General features: G+C 37.6%; 1 protein-coding gene across 1 annotated transcript in view; it reads right to left on the bottom strand.

Annotated features, from left to right (window-relative positions):
* Window positions 1–54: 54 nt before the first annotated feature.
* Window positions 55–17,409, bottom strand: part of LOC124642624 (dual specificity protein phosphatase CDC14A-like) — a 36,518-nt gene continuing 19,163 nt past the window's right edge. The window contains exons 4-8 of the mRNA XM_047181140.1: window positions 9,130–9,339; window positions 7,484–7,802; window positions 5,971–6,109; window positions 5,311–5,464; window positions 55–4,563 (exon numbers count right to left, since the gene is read on the bottom strand). Of these exons, the coding sequence (XP_047037096.1) occupies window positions 3,574–4,563; window positions 5,311–5,464; window positions 5,971–6,109; window positions 7,484–7,802; window positions 9,130–9,339 (1,812 nt within the window). The 3' untranslated portion in view covers window positions 55–3,573. The remainder of the gene's footprint in view (window positions 4,564–5,310; window positions 5,465–5,970; window positions 6,110–7,483; window positions 7,803–9,129; window positions 9,340–17,409) is intronic.

The raw sequence follows: 17,409 nt of genomic DNA, 5'->3' as shown, positions 1-17,409 counted from the left end.
CTTATTTTGTACCCTTTCTCTCTATTTTAGACAATGTAAATAAAACAACAAAAATAAATTGGAATATATCTTTTTAATTTTATTAAGCAGAAGCATATTTCTGTACACCACGAAACGTTGGTGATACCTCGGTTATATACAAATATATACCTATGGTAAGTGCACATTACATTAGTAACTAATTAGATCTCAAGATCACAACATAATTAATATTTTAAACTATATCTAGACAACAGATGCAAAACAATGACAATACAAATTCTGTATCTCTACAACGCTCTGGTCCCTTATCCATCCACTCCTGCGCACCAACATATTATTGTTATAAAAATATCCTCAATAAAAATACAACTCTTACAAATTATTATATTTCGCATATTTGATTGTAAACTTGGACTAATAAACGCCTGTGTATTGTGATTGCAATATGAATACATAATATAATAAAAAATAAAAACAAAAATATTTCACAAAGCAATTGTCCTTAAAGCAAGCGTTATTTACTATACTACATATATATTTTTTTTATGCATCTAATAATCCAAGTTTAGTGTAATTGTGATTTAAAGTAAAGTGGAAATCAAACAGTCTTGCACCATTGCAGTTTTTAGCCACAAGGTCCCAAATAGAAGAATATATTAAAGATGTTTATTTTATTTTCGAAAACTGCCTTAGGGTCTTTCAAAAACATTGATAAAATACCAAAATTTTCAATGATAACACAAAAAGTTTTTGAAATGAAAACACCGTTTTAAACAGATATGAATAAAAATAGAAGGAAAAATTGATCGGAGAATAAAAAACAAAAGTATTTTGGACCTTAGGGCACAAAAAAAAACGAATGATAAAAATTAATAAAAAATTTTTTTTAAATACATAGTACAAAAACATTGCGATTATAACACTGCATTTTGATAAAACTGTACAAATGATTGAAATGAAGATTTTTAGAAAATAATAATAATTATTATAGTGATTAATATTCGAGCGCCTTTTTACCAATGGCTGAATTAAGTGCAAGGAAATAATTTTATTTCTTAACGCTTATAAGAGTCAAAACTATTAACTTTTGAATCATGATTCTTCAAAAGAAACTTTGTGATGTGCTTCTATCTTTGAGTTGACAGAGGATAAAATATTCCTTTAAAAATTGTTTAGGTTAAAACGCGCCCAAATATCAAGTCACTAAGAAAGAATTTAACAAAACCAATATCCTATTTACACATCTATGAACATTAGTGCAAGGTAAACAAACATCGATATATCGATATGACAGTAAAATTATCGACAACAGATTACTAGAGAACAAATCACCTTCCTTAGCTGCCGCACCTCTAAAGCGTATCGTTATTATACTGTTCACTGTACTTACAATTCAATCTATATATTTATTTTAATTCAAAGAAATGGCACGCGAAATCAATTTCAATAAAGAGTTGTAATTACAAAATATTTTCTTGAAACAACTTATCAAAAGGAACATTAGAAAGAAAATAGAATGACAACCATAAACAACTCTTGTAAATTATATAATTTTATTTTTATCTATTAATGTAACAAATAATTATAATTTAATTAAGAATCAAACTGTAAGTACAGATTAATTAAATAATACTATTACGATAAATGGCATAGACAACAGTCTTCACAACATTCAACAGTAATGAATTTATAGTTATTTTGTAACATTTAGTGCCTACAAATACCATCGTTTCAGAATTAAAAATATATTATTTTATGTCCACACAACCAACTAATACTACAGAAAATAAGATATTTGAGGACTTTAAAACTTTTCTAGGACTTCTATCTATATGTTCTACTCATAATTTTCCAATATACAGAGGGCGCTTGGGTAATGATTGCACCCAGGCGCTATATGAGCTAGAGACGGCACTATTTTCCCTTAGAGACAGATACTTATCTGGATATTACTTCTAAAGGTCAAAATTCTATCTTTAGTAGGCAAAACAACACATAGGTTTTTGTATTTGTAGGCACCAAAATACTAATTCAGAAGCATAGTCGCCCGCGACAGGACGCGTTACACAAGCGTGTACAAATTGATATGACACTGTAAATTCGTACAGTTTGGAACTTCAGATAGGCTTCAACATTTTGACAGTTGCGGTCAAAATATAACAAATATATTTTAAAAAATTCTCAAAACAAAATACTGCGAAAAAAATAAAATACTTATAAAGTACAGTAACAGACGATAACAAGCATATAAGTAAATCAATCTATACACAAATAATAAAAAAAAAACAATACTATAAATTTTGTGATATCTACCATAACATTTACAAGAGCAAAGGTCGGGTGATAGAAGTTATTTTTCCACCGCAACTGTAATATTTTGTGACTAAACAATGCTACGATATAATAATTAGTTTCACCTAAAAACGTATAAACACTTAACACGTCTACAGCTAACATTAACATTATAATGTTAAGCTACCCTCACACAGCATTTGTGACAACTTTCAAACGTAACCGTCTTAAATTAATGCACACTAAGAAGTACTATACTGTATAAAATTATATACTATTGTATATATACTGTTATATTAGACTATTTCAATAAAAACTATCAAGTGTATACCTAAGACTCATCGCGGTATATGTAGTAAATATATCCAAGGCAATGTCAGGTCATATGTCAACTAGTTTATATAAAATACGCTTTATATTGCACAAACCAAGTCTCAGTGTACATCAAGCAATCACAAAAATAATAGCAGTTCATAAAATATCTGAGCATGGCGAATAAACATACTTACTATATACTATATTATATAAAACTGATAATGATCACAAGACGACAACAAAATGTAACATATTCAACCGATTCATAAATCTAAACAACAAAAGGCTCAATAAAAGCTAAAGAAAATGGCATTTTGTAATCACTTATTAATTTTAACTACAAAAATATTTCTCCTTACAACACTACCGATCAACTGATTGTCTGTATAGCAAGCTTATTATAAAATCTCTATTTCAATGACATTCTACGTGAATGCACCGCATAACAGAGGCACGATATTCAAAGTATATATAGTCAACTATAATATATTCAACTGTTGATATTATATAATATGTATTTATATTGTTGTATGTGTATATATTTCACTGAACACTTTCCAATGCTCTGTTCAGAGCGTATGTATCACTACGGACACAAAATGCCACAAAATATTGTAACTTAAGTATTTCAACAAATATAAAACATATAATGATCCACTCGGCAGGCAATCAATCGACCACTCGCTAACTTCACGTCAGTAGTAACTAATGAGATTACAGTAGGCTTTCCGCGGGGTCAAGTAGCGTTAACAACTATACATCAAAAACATTGATGAATTTGTTTAGACTAAGTGTCATTTATAGCAGATTTTAACTTGATATGAGTTCAATAATAAAAAAGTTCAGTCGATTGTTAAAAAAATGTTAGGAAGCATCTAAACAAATTCATCAAGAGTATAAACGACAACACCGTCGAGTGCTATGCACATCGTTACACTATACGTCTAGACACGAACACTACTAGCTGTCGGGCTTTCACAGAGATCATTTCTTCTTGACGGTCGAGCTACTGGCGCAACTACTCGACCGCGTCTGAACGCCGTCCTTCTTCAGCAAACTGACGCCGAACGCGGGGCATTTCTTCCTCAACGCTTTTATCTTATACAACTTATTTCCTTGCGAGTTGTTTGTCTCTTCGAAATTATCAGGTGTGACGTCAGCTGTGATGACAGAGTTTGTGATGCAGTCCATAGGTTCTGGACTGTTGGACTTGTCCCTTTTCCGTCTGAACCTGAAGGGAGTTTCCAGAGAATCCGCAGAAATGTTCGTGACGTTTGTGTCACTGGAAGACAAATCCTGCGTCGATTCAAGACTGCTTTTAGGCAAATTACTTTTCGGTACCTTCTTACGGGAGCTGGAGTTTGACCTGACTATCAATTTTTTGCGAGCGGTCAAATTCGAGTTAGTAGGTTTATTTTGGACGACTGATTTTAAGTTTGGCTCAGACGGGAGACGATTCTTGCCGTTCAAATGGCAGTTTTCTGTCAGCGCCGATAAGGTTGAAGTTACGTTGTTTAGCGTTGTGACGACTGCGCTGTCGTTGTTGGCGATTTTGTTGACGCTGACAGTTTTCCTGGTGAAGGTTTTGAGTGGGCTGGCGCCGTGCGTGTAGCCTAGGGCAGGGCGGGCGAGGTTGGCTCTCTGGCCGTGGAAGCTACTCTTACCAGTGAACGGTTTCACTCCCCCGGCAAGTTTATTGGCTTGAGAATTGGCACTTCTAGTGGGGGGGAAGGTGGAAGTTTTGGACGCGTAGTGAGATTTTAGCGTACTGTTGATGATTCTCGGCGGTTGTTTCAAGTTGGTGTTGTTGGCGTTGCGTATGTTGTTGGTAGGCATCATGTAGTTCATTTTTGGCGCGAACACGGTCTTAGTGGGTAGCATAGGAGTGGGGGTAGTCTTGTACTTGCCAATCACTGATGTGACGTTATTCTCGGAGTCTGTCTCGTTCGCGTTCAACACGTTAGCGTTGTCCAACTGTAAATAGTTATTGAAATGATTATTTAGAGCAATATTTTCGAAATGCCGGGGAAGACACAACATAACATTTTTTTTTAGGTTACTGCACCATGGAAAAATTAATAGTTAGATAGCTAGATATATGAAAAAATGAAAATTAATAAATATTTGTTAAGAACACAATTTTTACAATGGTTGAGGCTCTAGATCCCACACTAGGATTTCCTGTATTGTGGGATCTAGGCTCTGCGTTCGGCCTGCATACATAAGTGTCACTGTCATAGAGGTCCCATCACCCACGAACCATGATGTCTCATATACGCGTAACATACATATCGGGTGTGTCGTTCATAATCACATTAAATTCTATCACATGTATTCAGTGGTTTAGCCACAGGACTCATTTTTCGTTTTCATAATTTACAACATCATGTGTAAAGCAGAGATAAAGTTAGGAGTATCGAATGTTTTGATCAGTTGACAACTGTCAGTTTTCAAGGGAGAATTTCAGCTGTTTGTAATGACTGACTTCTATATGGTGTTCTAATTTTCGCACATTTTTATTCTATTTACTTTGTTTGAAAAATGCATTTTTTATTATCACGTATTTTTCTTTTTTCTTGGTATAATCGACATATATTAACCAGTAACCCGATATATGATGTCACATCGTGTGTCACCACTCAAGAATCGATCCGATTTGAAAATCTCTCTCAGTGTTAGATAGTCCGGCTACTGTTTACCCCGGCTGCGGGATGTAGTTACCTTGTTAGTGAGCTTGCTGGTGTGCAGCACAGGCTTGTTGTCGAGCGTCTCGGCGGGCGGCTCGCTGTAGATGCCGCGCGGGAACACGGGTAGCGTGGTGATGTTGTGTCGGCGCCGGTACGACTCGCCTTCTGCATGCATGCGGGGCTGGACGCTGGGGGAAAAGGTAATATGTTCAAAATAAATGTTAATGTGAAAGGTAAAATAATATCGGATGCCTGGTTGCTTGACCTTGCCTATATCTAGTATGAAAAGCCGCACAAATCGACCAAGTTAGCACGGTATCCGTAGATCTATCGTAGCAAGTTCCCCGGGAATCTCAGAAAGGCCGTTCAGCCGTTGATACCGTCTGTCATTTGTTTAGTTATCATAGTCCTTTTCGCTAGTCGGTAAGGTATATAACAGGAGGAAGTCAAAATATCTCATAATCGGTCATACTTGAGTATCAGGTAACTTGACAATGTTTCGGGGTTCACATAACTCGAACTCTCACCATCAAAGCATATGCCTCTTCTCATACAGAGAAGGAATGAGCGTTAATCACGAAGCTCACTAAACGTCAATTGTCAATGTCAGGAAGAAAACATTTAATTCATTTAAACTGACATTCTACAACATACATATTTAAAATAATCCAAATAAGTTGCATATAACACTTACTTCTCAAGGAACCACTGCTGGTGGCCTATAACGGATCCAGGGCGGCATATACGCAGCCACGCGATGGACTCGCGCGCAGTGAAGGCGTGGTGCTTCATCAGGTAGCACGCGATCAGGGTGCCTGTACGACCGAGGCCCGCTGGGAACATATAGAACAAGATTGGAGTGATACTGCTATTAAATGAAGTGATATTTTCATTTTTTAACAATGTAACTCTAAAAAGGCAATAAGTAAAGAACTGCATGCCGAAAATGACTTTTTTCACTAGCTTCTACGCTTGGAGGCGAACTCAAATTTTTTGGTGTTTATTTATTTATTTATTTAATCGTTTTTGTACACATAAAAACACAAACAAGAATGAATAATAGAAACAATTGTACAAGGGTACAGCTTATCTCTAAAGAAATTTCTTCCAGCAGGCCCGTTATGGGAGAGTTAGAATAAAAGAGACAGGTACAGATAGACAGTGTGAAAAGAAAGAATATATAACCAATATATAAACACTAACATAATGTTTATAGGGGCTTCTCATATAACTTTTCTTTTGCGCGGGACAATCAACAATTAACAACTGCCAATTTGAGCGATGACGAAGAAGTGAATAGAAAACTTTTTGTCTTTTTTGTAGCGAAAGATTTTTGTCTGCGCGGTGAATTCCGGCAGTCTGAGAGCCCATAAGTAGATTCTACGACATTTTTGTTGTAACTATTGCACTTTCTGTATATAACATGACATTAACATCTAAGACAGTGGTTCTTAACCTTTTTGTCATGAGGGACCACTTTACCAAAAGTTTGGCTTGCCGGGGACCACCCCATTGGTTTGCCTAAATTGAGGGTTCTTTGATAAAGAATACAAGCACACTTTATAATTAGCACTCGTTTCTTTATTATTTAGCAAAAAACTAAAAGCTACAGATTTTAATGTAAAGAGATGTTTGTGACTGCATTCTCTTTACTAACTTCTAAATTTTTGGATCAGTACTACTTACAAATGCGCGAGTGAAGCGAGCGCGAAATTTTTTTCAGACTCATACGGACGTAAAATGTATCTCAAACGTACCTACTTAACTTTTTGTTTGTTGACAAATGCAAAAACGAGGGCATATAGTTTCTGAATACGCGAGCGAAGCAAGCGGGAAATTTTTATTATTTTTTAAGACTCAGTACCAAAACTACGTAAAATGTAGCCCAAACGTACTTAACTTTTTGTTTTTGTTTGTTGACAAATGCTAAAACGAGATATAGTTTCTGAATACGCGAGCGAAGCGAGCGGGAAATTTTAATTATTTTTTAAGAAAAAACTTACGTAAAAGGGCTACATTTCAAACATTAATTCTTTTTCTGTTGGTCAAGTAAGATGGATAGCAACGTCGCGAAGCAAAGCTTCGCGGACCACTTGGAATGCCTCCAGGGACCACCAGTGGTCCGCGGACCACCGGTTAAGAACCACTGATCTAAGATGAGCTTATAAACAACAAAATAAATGTCAATACATCAGCCCAAAACTCACCTTTACAATGCACAGCAACGGCACCTTTAGCCATCTCTGTGATCCTTATAAACCGGTTGACAATCAGATCCGATGGCACGGACCCATCCACAAAGAACAACTCCCTATGCTCGAACCCATGTGCGGTGAACTGCCGGGCGTCATAGGACTTTTTGTTGAGTCGTACGATGGTCGTCACGTGGTGTTTGCGGAAGTAATCGTGGTAGTGCTCCGGGCTGTGGAGGGGGTAGCCCCGGTCGAGGCGAGAGCGGTGGTGGGGACCGGAGAAGGCCAGCATTTTGCCAGGTATGATCCAGTTTAGGTCGCCGTTTTCCACTTTCTGAAAAGTTAAATGGTGTGGTTAGTTTTTATGTTATATTTTAATGTGTCTTACAGCCAGTTTCTTCATCAAAAGTTAAAGCCAAAGTAAAAGTCAAAGTAATGTCTAAAGTAAAAGTAACGGTCAAATTAAATTTTTCTATTAGTTTTGTTGTCACTTTAGCCTTGAAAAAACGAATTTGACCGTTATTTTTACTTTAGACATTACTTTAACTTTTGATGAAGAAACTGGCCCTTACTATGTGTCTGTTGGTGCCAAGTTGGAGGGAGAATAAATTCCCCTAGACTTGGATTATATTTTTGCATCGACATTCAGTTTCGATAGTACATTACTATTATTGAATGAACTTGACGATGCAGCCATCAGTGGCAGAATCATTGGAATCGGCAAAGTTTGCCATATTTTTGGTAGTACTCACAGCAATTTAACAGTACCTACGCCAATAAATATAATTTTTATTAGTTGTGTAGGATGTCCGAATTGTGTCGCGGATATGCTACCCACACTTTGCGTGAAAGGTCGACGACATTCTTGTAAACTATTCAATTATTTGTTCCAAGGTTCATTGTAAGTGCAAAAAATGTTCTTTCAAACCTTAAGGTTTTTGTAAATCGAGCAGTCCCTAAGTACGGAAGCAGGGGGAGGCTTTTGTAAAAATGCCTTTTGTGTAAAAGTATCTAAATATATAAAACTCAAAGGTGACTGACTGACTGACTGACTGACATAGTGATCTATCAACGCACAGCTGAAACCACTGGACGGATCGGGCTGAAATTTGGCATGCAGGTAGATGTTATGACGTAGGCATCCGCTAAGAAAGGATTTTGATCAATTCTACCCCCAAGGGGATAAAATAGGGGATGAAAGTTTGTATGAAACTTTGTCAATTTTAAACCAATCGGACTGAGACTTTGCATGCATAAAGCTACTATGGCGTAGGCAACCCTTAAGAAAGGATTTTGATAAATTCCATCCCTAAGGGGATAAAATAGGGGATGAAAGTTTGTATACTTCTTAACGCGAGCGAAGCGGCGGGCAAAAGCTAGTTAAATATAAATGAGAAAGGACCGAGTGCTTCAATTCAGGATTAGGTTTCTGATCTGGCTTATAAAATGACGCTTTTAATTGAATTATCATTTGGATGGTAGCAAAGTTTAAAATAATTTTCTTTCTAGCTGATATACTAGCAAACTTACTTAATATCAATAATTCGTCTTTCTCAGCAGTACCTACCATAAAATATAGATTTCGGTATATAAAACTCTTAATCCGAATTAAGAACCCTCTTTTTAGAAAGTCGCTTAAAAAACAATGGTATCCCACTCACCTCATAAAACAAATACTGTTCAGCATCGAAGTTATCGAAGTCGAAGAACCTGGCATCATGGGCTACCTTCACGCCGTGCAACACGTCGAGGAGGGATATATCGAAGAGTGGGGGACCTCCGGAGGCGTCGCGGAAGTTCAGCAGGGACCAGTCGGAGCCATCTGTGAGCTGCTTGTAGACTGCTGCTGGACTCGTGTCTAGGTAAATTATCTGGAAGAGGGAATAGACGTTTGAGAAGAGTATATCTTGGTATTGTTCTGGATGTAGTTATTTTTTATCAATTTAAACCTCTGTTATATATAAATGTATGTTATGTATTGATGTAGCTTGTGCGAGAAGGTTATAGATGATCGCAAAAAAAATAAGACAAGTTTCGAAAACTAACGAAGCTAGATAGATGACAGTAAAGTTTAGCGTTGATATTACGAAAAGAACACAAACAATCTATAGTGCTTTTCTCTTTGAAAATTACACTGAAGTCGATCCTTTGAACAAAGGATTGCTGAGAAACTGATATTGTTTTACTTCCCAGAACTGAGAACTGTACTACGCAATATTCTTTAAATTATATGATATAAAGAAAAATAAACATTTAGAATACTCCAGACAGCCATCAAAAACTTGAATGGGTGTCCCACCTGTAGTTTGCAAAAGACCCCTTATGCCATCAAATCCAAGACACAGATATGATTAATAGTTTATATCCAAGCCATAACAAATGACAAGCGAACACGTCAGTTTCGGTAATATAACCAGACCTTCAATCATTTTTACGGCTGTGCTGTCATGTCAAGTAATGGAAGTCGTGGTGGCCTAGTGGGTAAAGAACCAACCTCTCAAGTAAAGTAGTCTCGACCTCATAAGTGCATGGGTTCGATTCCAGGGATTCCAGGACAGGTAAGTACCAATGCAACTTTGTATGTACTTACTGTGGGATCTAGTGGCAAAAAAATACACTGCGAAGAAAGTTTAACACTGTTTTTATTTCTTTTACAAATCTTAAAATCTTAACGTCTTTAGCATCTTCATTCACTCCCTTTCACTCTTCATCGCTCATACATTCCTTCCTGCTCATTCATACGTTCCCTTCTACTCAGAATTCACTCTACATTACTAAGTTTATCTTAGACACAAATGACTGTGTTTCGGATGGCACGTTAAACTGTAGGTCCCGGCTATCATTGAACATCCTTGGCAGTCGTTACGGGTAGTATTGGGTTGCCCGGGTAACTGGGTTGAGAAGGTCACATAGGCAGTCGCTCCTTGTACTCACTGGTACTCAGCTGCATCCGGTTAGACTGGAAGCCGACCCCAACATAGTTGGAAAAAGGCTCGAAGGATGATGCTGTCATGTCAAGTCTGAAATCGCCAACCCGCATTGAGCAACCGTGGTGGAGATCAAGCGTAGGACCGACATTTACGTGCTACCCAGTATTGGGTTGCCCGGGTAACTGGGTTGAGAAGGTCACATAGGCAGTCGCTCCTTGTACTCACTGGTACTCAGCTGCATCCGGTTAGACTGGAAGCCGACCCCAACATAGTTGGAAAAAGGCTCGAAGGATGATGCTGTCATGTCAAGTCTGAAATCGCCAACCCGCATTGAGCAACCGTGGTGGAGATCAAGCGTAGGACCGACATTTACGTGCTCTCCGATGCACGGGTGAATCAATCATCAACTTCCAGGATACGAGCTGCTTTGTGTAAGTTTGTAAAACCCACAAAGCGATTTCGGCTCGACCTGTGAATCGAACCCGAGACCTCGTGCCCAGCAGCCGCGCTTGCGACCACTAGAGCAACGAGGCAGTTTACTGTACGTATGTATGTCATGTCCAATGGCAGAGAGAGGAAATAACCTTGGTGAAGTTTATGTAGACCGGGATAAGCTAACATGTTCACTCGTGTATGAATATGGAAGCATTCATGCGGCTAGCGTTCTTTGAGCATAGAATGACAGGTGGTAAATACCTGCTGATTTTACATGTATAGGTGTTTACATTGTTATCCGTAACTAGATTGAGTAAACATAGTATTTTTGTCTAATGATATAGAATGTAGTTAATTTAGTTCGTGTTGTCCAGATTGTGAGTCTACCCAAAAATAATAGGTTTATGTAAAGCAACCCATACTGTGGTTACTTTAGGGAAATCTGTTTTAGGCTTTGGGTTAATAAATACAAGTTTAAAGGTATGTGAGGGATTGTACATCGAAATAAACCGGCCAAGTGCGAGTCGGACTCGCGCACCGAGGGTTCCGTACGAATGCTGTATAGATAAAAAGTGAGTTTCGCGCCAACCGTTCAGTTTAGAACAATCATAGTTATGGTAATTTCGTTAGAGTCAAAATAGTTAATATTTTTTATTTTATAATATAACTAAAATAGTAGGCCAGTACCTTGTAAAAGTTATTTTATTGAAGTTATTTATATACAACATTTTATAGTCATCATTCAGAAATCTGATTGAAAATAACTAATTATGTCTTAAAGGTCATGGGGCATATCTGACCCGCTTTGTAAAAAGTGGCGGACATGAATCAAAGTAGTTTTAAATCGTGGAGAATGGTATGACGTTTCTTTGAATATAAATATTTTATTAAAATTCCATGGAGACGAATGTCCAGGATCGTTTGAAAAATATAAAAGACAAGCAGTTTCAGAGGATTGTACAGGTTGCAATGCTAGTTTTTATTGTTAAAGACATTTCATAAAGAAGGAAGGTGCCAATCCGGATGACCAGGATCTGATGAGGATCTGGAAACCCTGAGAAATCGAGGGCAACTCTTGAATATTGTAGGCACGCATCGAGTCATAACCAGACATGTGAGTGTATTTTTGAGGGTACTGGTAAACAGTGAAGGTTTGGAGCTGATTTGATTATGGAGACTACAGAGAGTCAAGAGAACTCCTGAACGGTATGTTGCAACTACCACGTGTTTGGGCTTATTTTATTCGTATTGGCGAAGACTTTCCACAAAGATAGGTTTGACTGCCATTGTGGGATCGACAGCTAAGATCAGATATAGTTATGGGAACTCCTTTACAATTTATAACGTAACCTTGTGTTGGAGCTTATTTTATTTTAGGTGATGAGAATTCACTACTAACTTGGGTTAAAGCAGCCATTGCAGGAATGGGATCTTTTATTTTTGAGGGATTAATCACCTAAAGAGCCCCAGTTTCAGGTTTTTTTCGAAACCGCCTGACGACTTGTAGCTGTCGAATTGTAACAACGACTTCTAGAGAGTAGGATTCGGGGCTGCTGGCTTTACGTTTCTAGAGCCTTGACAAAAGTGTAATTCTGTCCCTTTCTTTGTTTTATAAAGTCGGCATTATTTTATTTTGTAGCATTTTACAAACAAATCCAACTTCAAACATATAAAAAAGCAACAAGAAAACAAAAGCAAGAAAGAAATTAAAAAGATGTGGGATATTATAAATTGCATATCAAATAAATAATCGCCTATCAATAAATACTCATCATTTATATTCTTTTTTACATCAAATAACTTACTTCACTACAAATAAACTAAATGTTTAACAAAACTCAAACTGCAGATAATTCGAAATGATACATCAATATGACATTGCTTTTTTTATTATAATGCAATACAGTTAAATTTAGTCTTGTACAAAAATACTACATACATAGCATTAATACTGACTGCACAGCAAATTTTCCATATTTCATAGCAAAATAACTATCCCAGTCGCATATTAACCAGTAAGTACAACAAAACCTATTCATCATATTTGTCTTAATTTTCAAGAAGCCATGCTCGGCCAATTTAATGATTATTATAACAAAAAATCCTGTCACATTGCATTATTTCTAAAACCAGAACAAATTAACTGAAAAGGTTCGCGGCTTCGCGCACTTTTTCGTCACTGGAGTGCAGAGTGGCGCGATAAAGAGATAGCGAGTAAGATAGAGTTCAATTAAAAAACATTGTATTAAAAATTGAAGCTAGTAACGAAAACGAATCGCTGCAAAACCGACTCCACGTAGTCTTGTTTGCCTACCCCTAGAGTGCAATTCAAAACCGCGTAGGCGCGGAAGGGCGAGGCGGCCTGCGAGCTGAGGAGCAGGTAGTTTTAACGCTCGCCGACGCGGTTGAGGCTGGCCGGCTCTGCCGGCCAGTAAGCCGAAGCTGCGGTGGTGAGCGTGAAAATCATCTGCGACGATAAGCTCGCATGGGACCGCCGGAGCCCCGCAGCGCCGGAGCCGTGACAGAAGCCATGCTTGCTGCATGTTGCATGCTTACTTCCATGTTGCATGCCTGCTTACATGCTGCATGCCTGCTTGCATGCTTCAGGCTTGCTTGCATGCTTCTTACAGGAAAATAAAAATTCCAAAACTATGCCAAAAGATGATTCTGACTATAAACATTCTGAAATATGATATTATAGTAGTAGCCTTTTAATGACTACTTATATGAAATGTATGCTAAAAGGAAATACTGACAATGACTGACAATGCACCAGCCCCATTTTTTTTAAGAACAAGTATGTATGTGCAAGCATATCATCGGACTCAAGTACGTGGCGCCACCGGCAGAAGCTAAAAATGTTGCCTATTGGGCAAAAAAGGAAGCGTGAACGCTTATAAATAATTCAATAAATCACAATTTTGTATTTAATTTTATGTTTTTTTGCTGATCTCATTATGCCGTAATTAATAAATAATAAGATGACTGTGACTAATAAAAAGCTGTTTTATTCAGAAAAACTGCTGTAAATAATATAAAAATAGAAGCTATATTTAAAAGAAAAAGAGTTAACATGTATAATATGCATTAAGATTATTAGCTGTGCATTGATGAAAAAGCTTGTACGCTGCAAAAATAAATTGTAGTGTGTTTAGTGATATTTTGAGTTGAATATTTTGCTGTGCAATCAGTAATTTTGATGGGAATTCGGAATCTTATTGCATAGAAAAAGGATATTTTTTGATTTGCGTTTAAATACTACCCAAAAGATGTTAGGTGCATCGGTCCAGAAGTCGGTGTCTAGAGGATGCATCTATATTTATTTAACCACCGAGATCTAGACCGATGCATATAAACAGTTTTCTTGTTGTTTTAGAAGTTGTTTTTTTTTTTTTGTAAAAAGTTTTTATTTTTAACTTTTGTGAAAAGTTCTCGTCAATACGAATAATATAAGCCCAAACACGACGTAACTAAAACATACCGAGTTCTCTCGACTTTCTCACGTCTCCATCATCAGATAAGCTCTAAACCTTCACTGTTTGATAGTATCACCAGACATACATCTGAGAATCAAGTTTTAATCCTATGCATGCCTACAATTTCTGATAGTTGCCCTCGATTTCTCAGGATTTCCATCATCAGATCCTGACCTGATGACAATGGAAATAAACGGCGAGTATACTCTTTCACTACAAAGAAATGATTTCTCAAATCCGTCAAACTTGGTAGTTTAAATTCCCCATTGAAATGAGGAAAATATTTGATGTTTACACCTGATTTTCTCTAGATTCCCATGGTTCACATTGATGCGGCTAATGCCATAGTAAATCAGAGCCTTTATCATTATACTGTGCTATATTTCGTTCGTATCCGCCGTGGGTATGGTTTTCATACTAAGGTGCCCAATGACCTTTGAATGATTTAAAATTTTTCACAGTTTAGAGGCCATTATATTTAAGAAGTGTTTGATATGAATTTCACTTTTTATTCAAAACTTTAATATCTCTACGCGTTCATGTGAAAAAGGGTAGGTAGTAATTTAAGTTTATAATTATTAAAAAAATATTTTATGTCATGTAAGCAAAAATAATATTTTAATATTTTATGTAACTTCAAATTTATCATTTTCGCAATTTTTCCTTTATCTGTACTATATAACGTTGCTTCGTGCCGAATTTTAAGATTCTGAGTTCACGGGAAGTACCTTGTAGGTTTTGATTCCCTAGCGTGTGACGGAAATTTGTCTAAGGTGTCGGTAAAACTGCTGTATCTTTTGATCGCGTTAACTTAGAAGTTTGATTTTTTCATTGCTTAAAGGGACAATAGACCTAGGTATCTAAATATATAAAACTCAAAGGTGACTGACTGACTGACTGACTGACATAGTGATCTATCAACGCACAGCTGAAACCACTGGACGGATCGGGCTGAAATTTGGCATGCAGGTAGATGTTATGACGTAGGCATCCGCTAAGAAAGGATTTTGATCAATTCTACCCCCAAGGGGATAAAATAGGGGATGAAAGTTTGTATGAAACTTTGTCAGTTTTAAACCGATCGGACTGAGACTTTGCATGCATAAAGCTACTATGGCGTAGGCAACCCTTAAGAAAGGATTTTGATAAATTCCATCCCTAAGGGGATAAAATAGGGGATGAAATTTTGTATACATCTTCTTAGATTTTATGAAGAAGTCCTGATGACGAATCAGAATTTTATGATGACGTTCGCTTAAATACGATTTTGATTAATTCAACCCCCATTCAACCCCCACGGGTGATAAAATAAGGGATGATGAACGCTGTGCATTTTCGTCTCATTTCTGAATCGCGGTGTTAAGATTCTCCGCCAGTTAATTACCTTCGAACTGAACTGTAGGTAATCTGTTTGTTTGGGTGCTAAACTATTGCTAACTATGGAGGAAAACTACTTGGGCTATTGTGATGGGATGTTAGTGGATGACAATGTATTTGGTACATGTAAAAACGGCAGGTGGAGACTCGCCACCTCACTTACTGGGCCCCCGGGAACCAGTCACTGAATAGCAACAAGAGGGCAACAGGGACATGAGCGGCTGAAGGGTGAGGATCCCTCGGCGGACTTTAAACGCAGATTACGCGCTCCCTGTACTTACCCTCCGAGCAGGGCTACTAATCCTGCTCTAGCACTCCACTCCACTCTGGACGGCCAAGCCAAGCCAGAGGCGTGAGACCTACCCCCGTCATGGTTCACTCTGACCGGCCGGAGATGGGGGACAGTATACTCTCCCTGGAGAACTCAGTATATATAGCCCCGCGGGGTCGCTACTCCCCGTCATCAGCCTTAGATGTCCTGCGGTGCCTATATCTCATTATTATTGTCGTTATTATCTCAAGAGCCTTTGTCCCAATTATGTTAGGGTCGACTTCCAGTCACGATGCAACTGAGTACCAGTGTTTTACAAGGAGCGACTGCTTATCTGACCTCCACAACCCGGTTACCCGCTCAACCCAACACCCCTTGGTAAGACTTACTGGCTTCTGACTACCCATAACGACTGCCAAGAATGTTCAATGACAGCCGGAACCTACAGTTTAACATCCCCTCCAAATAACGGTCATTGGTATCCAAAAAATACGTAGAAAGTACATACGAACTTAAAAAAGTTGCATTGGCAGGTACTTGCCAGACCTGGAATCAAAGACCCACGCTCATACTTGAGAGATTGGTTCTCTACCCACTAAACCACCACGACTTCCACTAAATCACCACGACTTTGTCATCTATTTAATGGTTTTTTACGTAATAATACGTGTAATATTTTTGCCACACACAACTTAAATGCCGACTAATTAGAATTACTACTTTTATCCCTATGGTCACGTCTATTGCGGTTCAGTTCTCAGCATTTTGTTTAGTCTGCTGTGCTTTTGCCGTTAAAGTACCAAAATTAAATATATGGAACGTTTCTAATGGTTATGCGTATTCCGGTGTTTTCAAGTCAACGGGCCCTTAAAATTCAATATCAGAGATCTTTGATTTTGTTGACCCCGTAGTCGCTGGCATAAGGGACAGGATCCGCGTACGAAGTCGCGGGCAGAAGCTAGTTTGGTATAAATTTCAATTTGGTACCTTTATTCGTTCGTGAGAAATAAGGTAGTAAGTTTCGACGACCTCTGTGGCGCAAAGGTCACCAAGCCGGACTGCCGAATCTGAGGTCCCGGGTTCGATTCCCGGTTCGATCGACATTTGTGTGATGAGCATGCTTGTTGGTCGTGGTCTGGGTGTTATAAATATGTATATATGTAGCTATATGTAGTTTATCAGTTGTGTTAGCACCCATAACACAAGTTAATTAATAACTTAGCGTGGGGCTAACCGACCGTGTGTGAAAAGGTGTCCCGACATTATTATTATTATATTTCATTGTATTAAAATATTTTTATTATATTATATAACAAAAAAAATGAGATTTTCGCAATTTTTCCTATATTTGCATTATATAACAATGCTTCATGCCAAATTTCAAGATTCTGAGTTTACGGGAAGTACCCTGTAGGTTTTGATTCCTTTGCGAGTGTCGAGAATTTGTTGAAA

The sequence above is a fragment of the Helicoverpa zea genome, chromosome 25, assembly GCF_022581195.2.
Source record: "Helicoverpa zea isolate HzStark_Cry1AcR chromosome 25, ilHelZeax1.1, whole genome shotgun sequence".
Classification (NCBI taxonomy): Eukaryota; Metazoa; Arthropoda; class Insecta; order Lepidoptera; family Noctuidae; genus Helicoverpa; species Helicoverpa zea.
The sequence above is the reverse complement of the archived record's forward strand: the minus strand, read 5'-3'. Positions and strand labels throughout refer to the sequence as shown.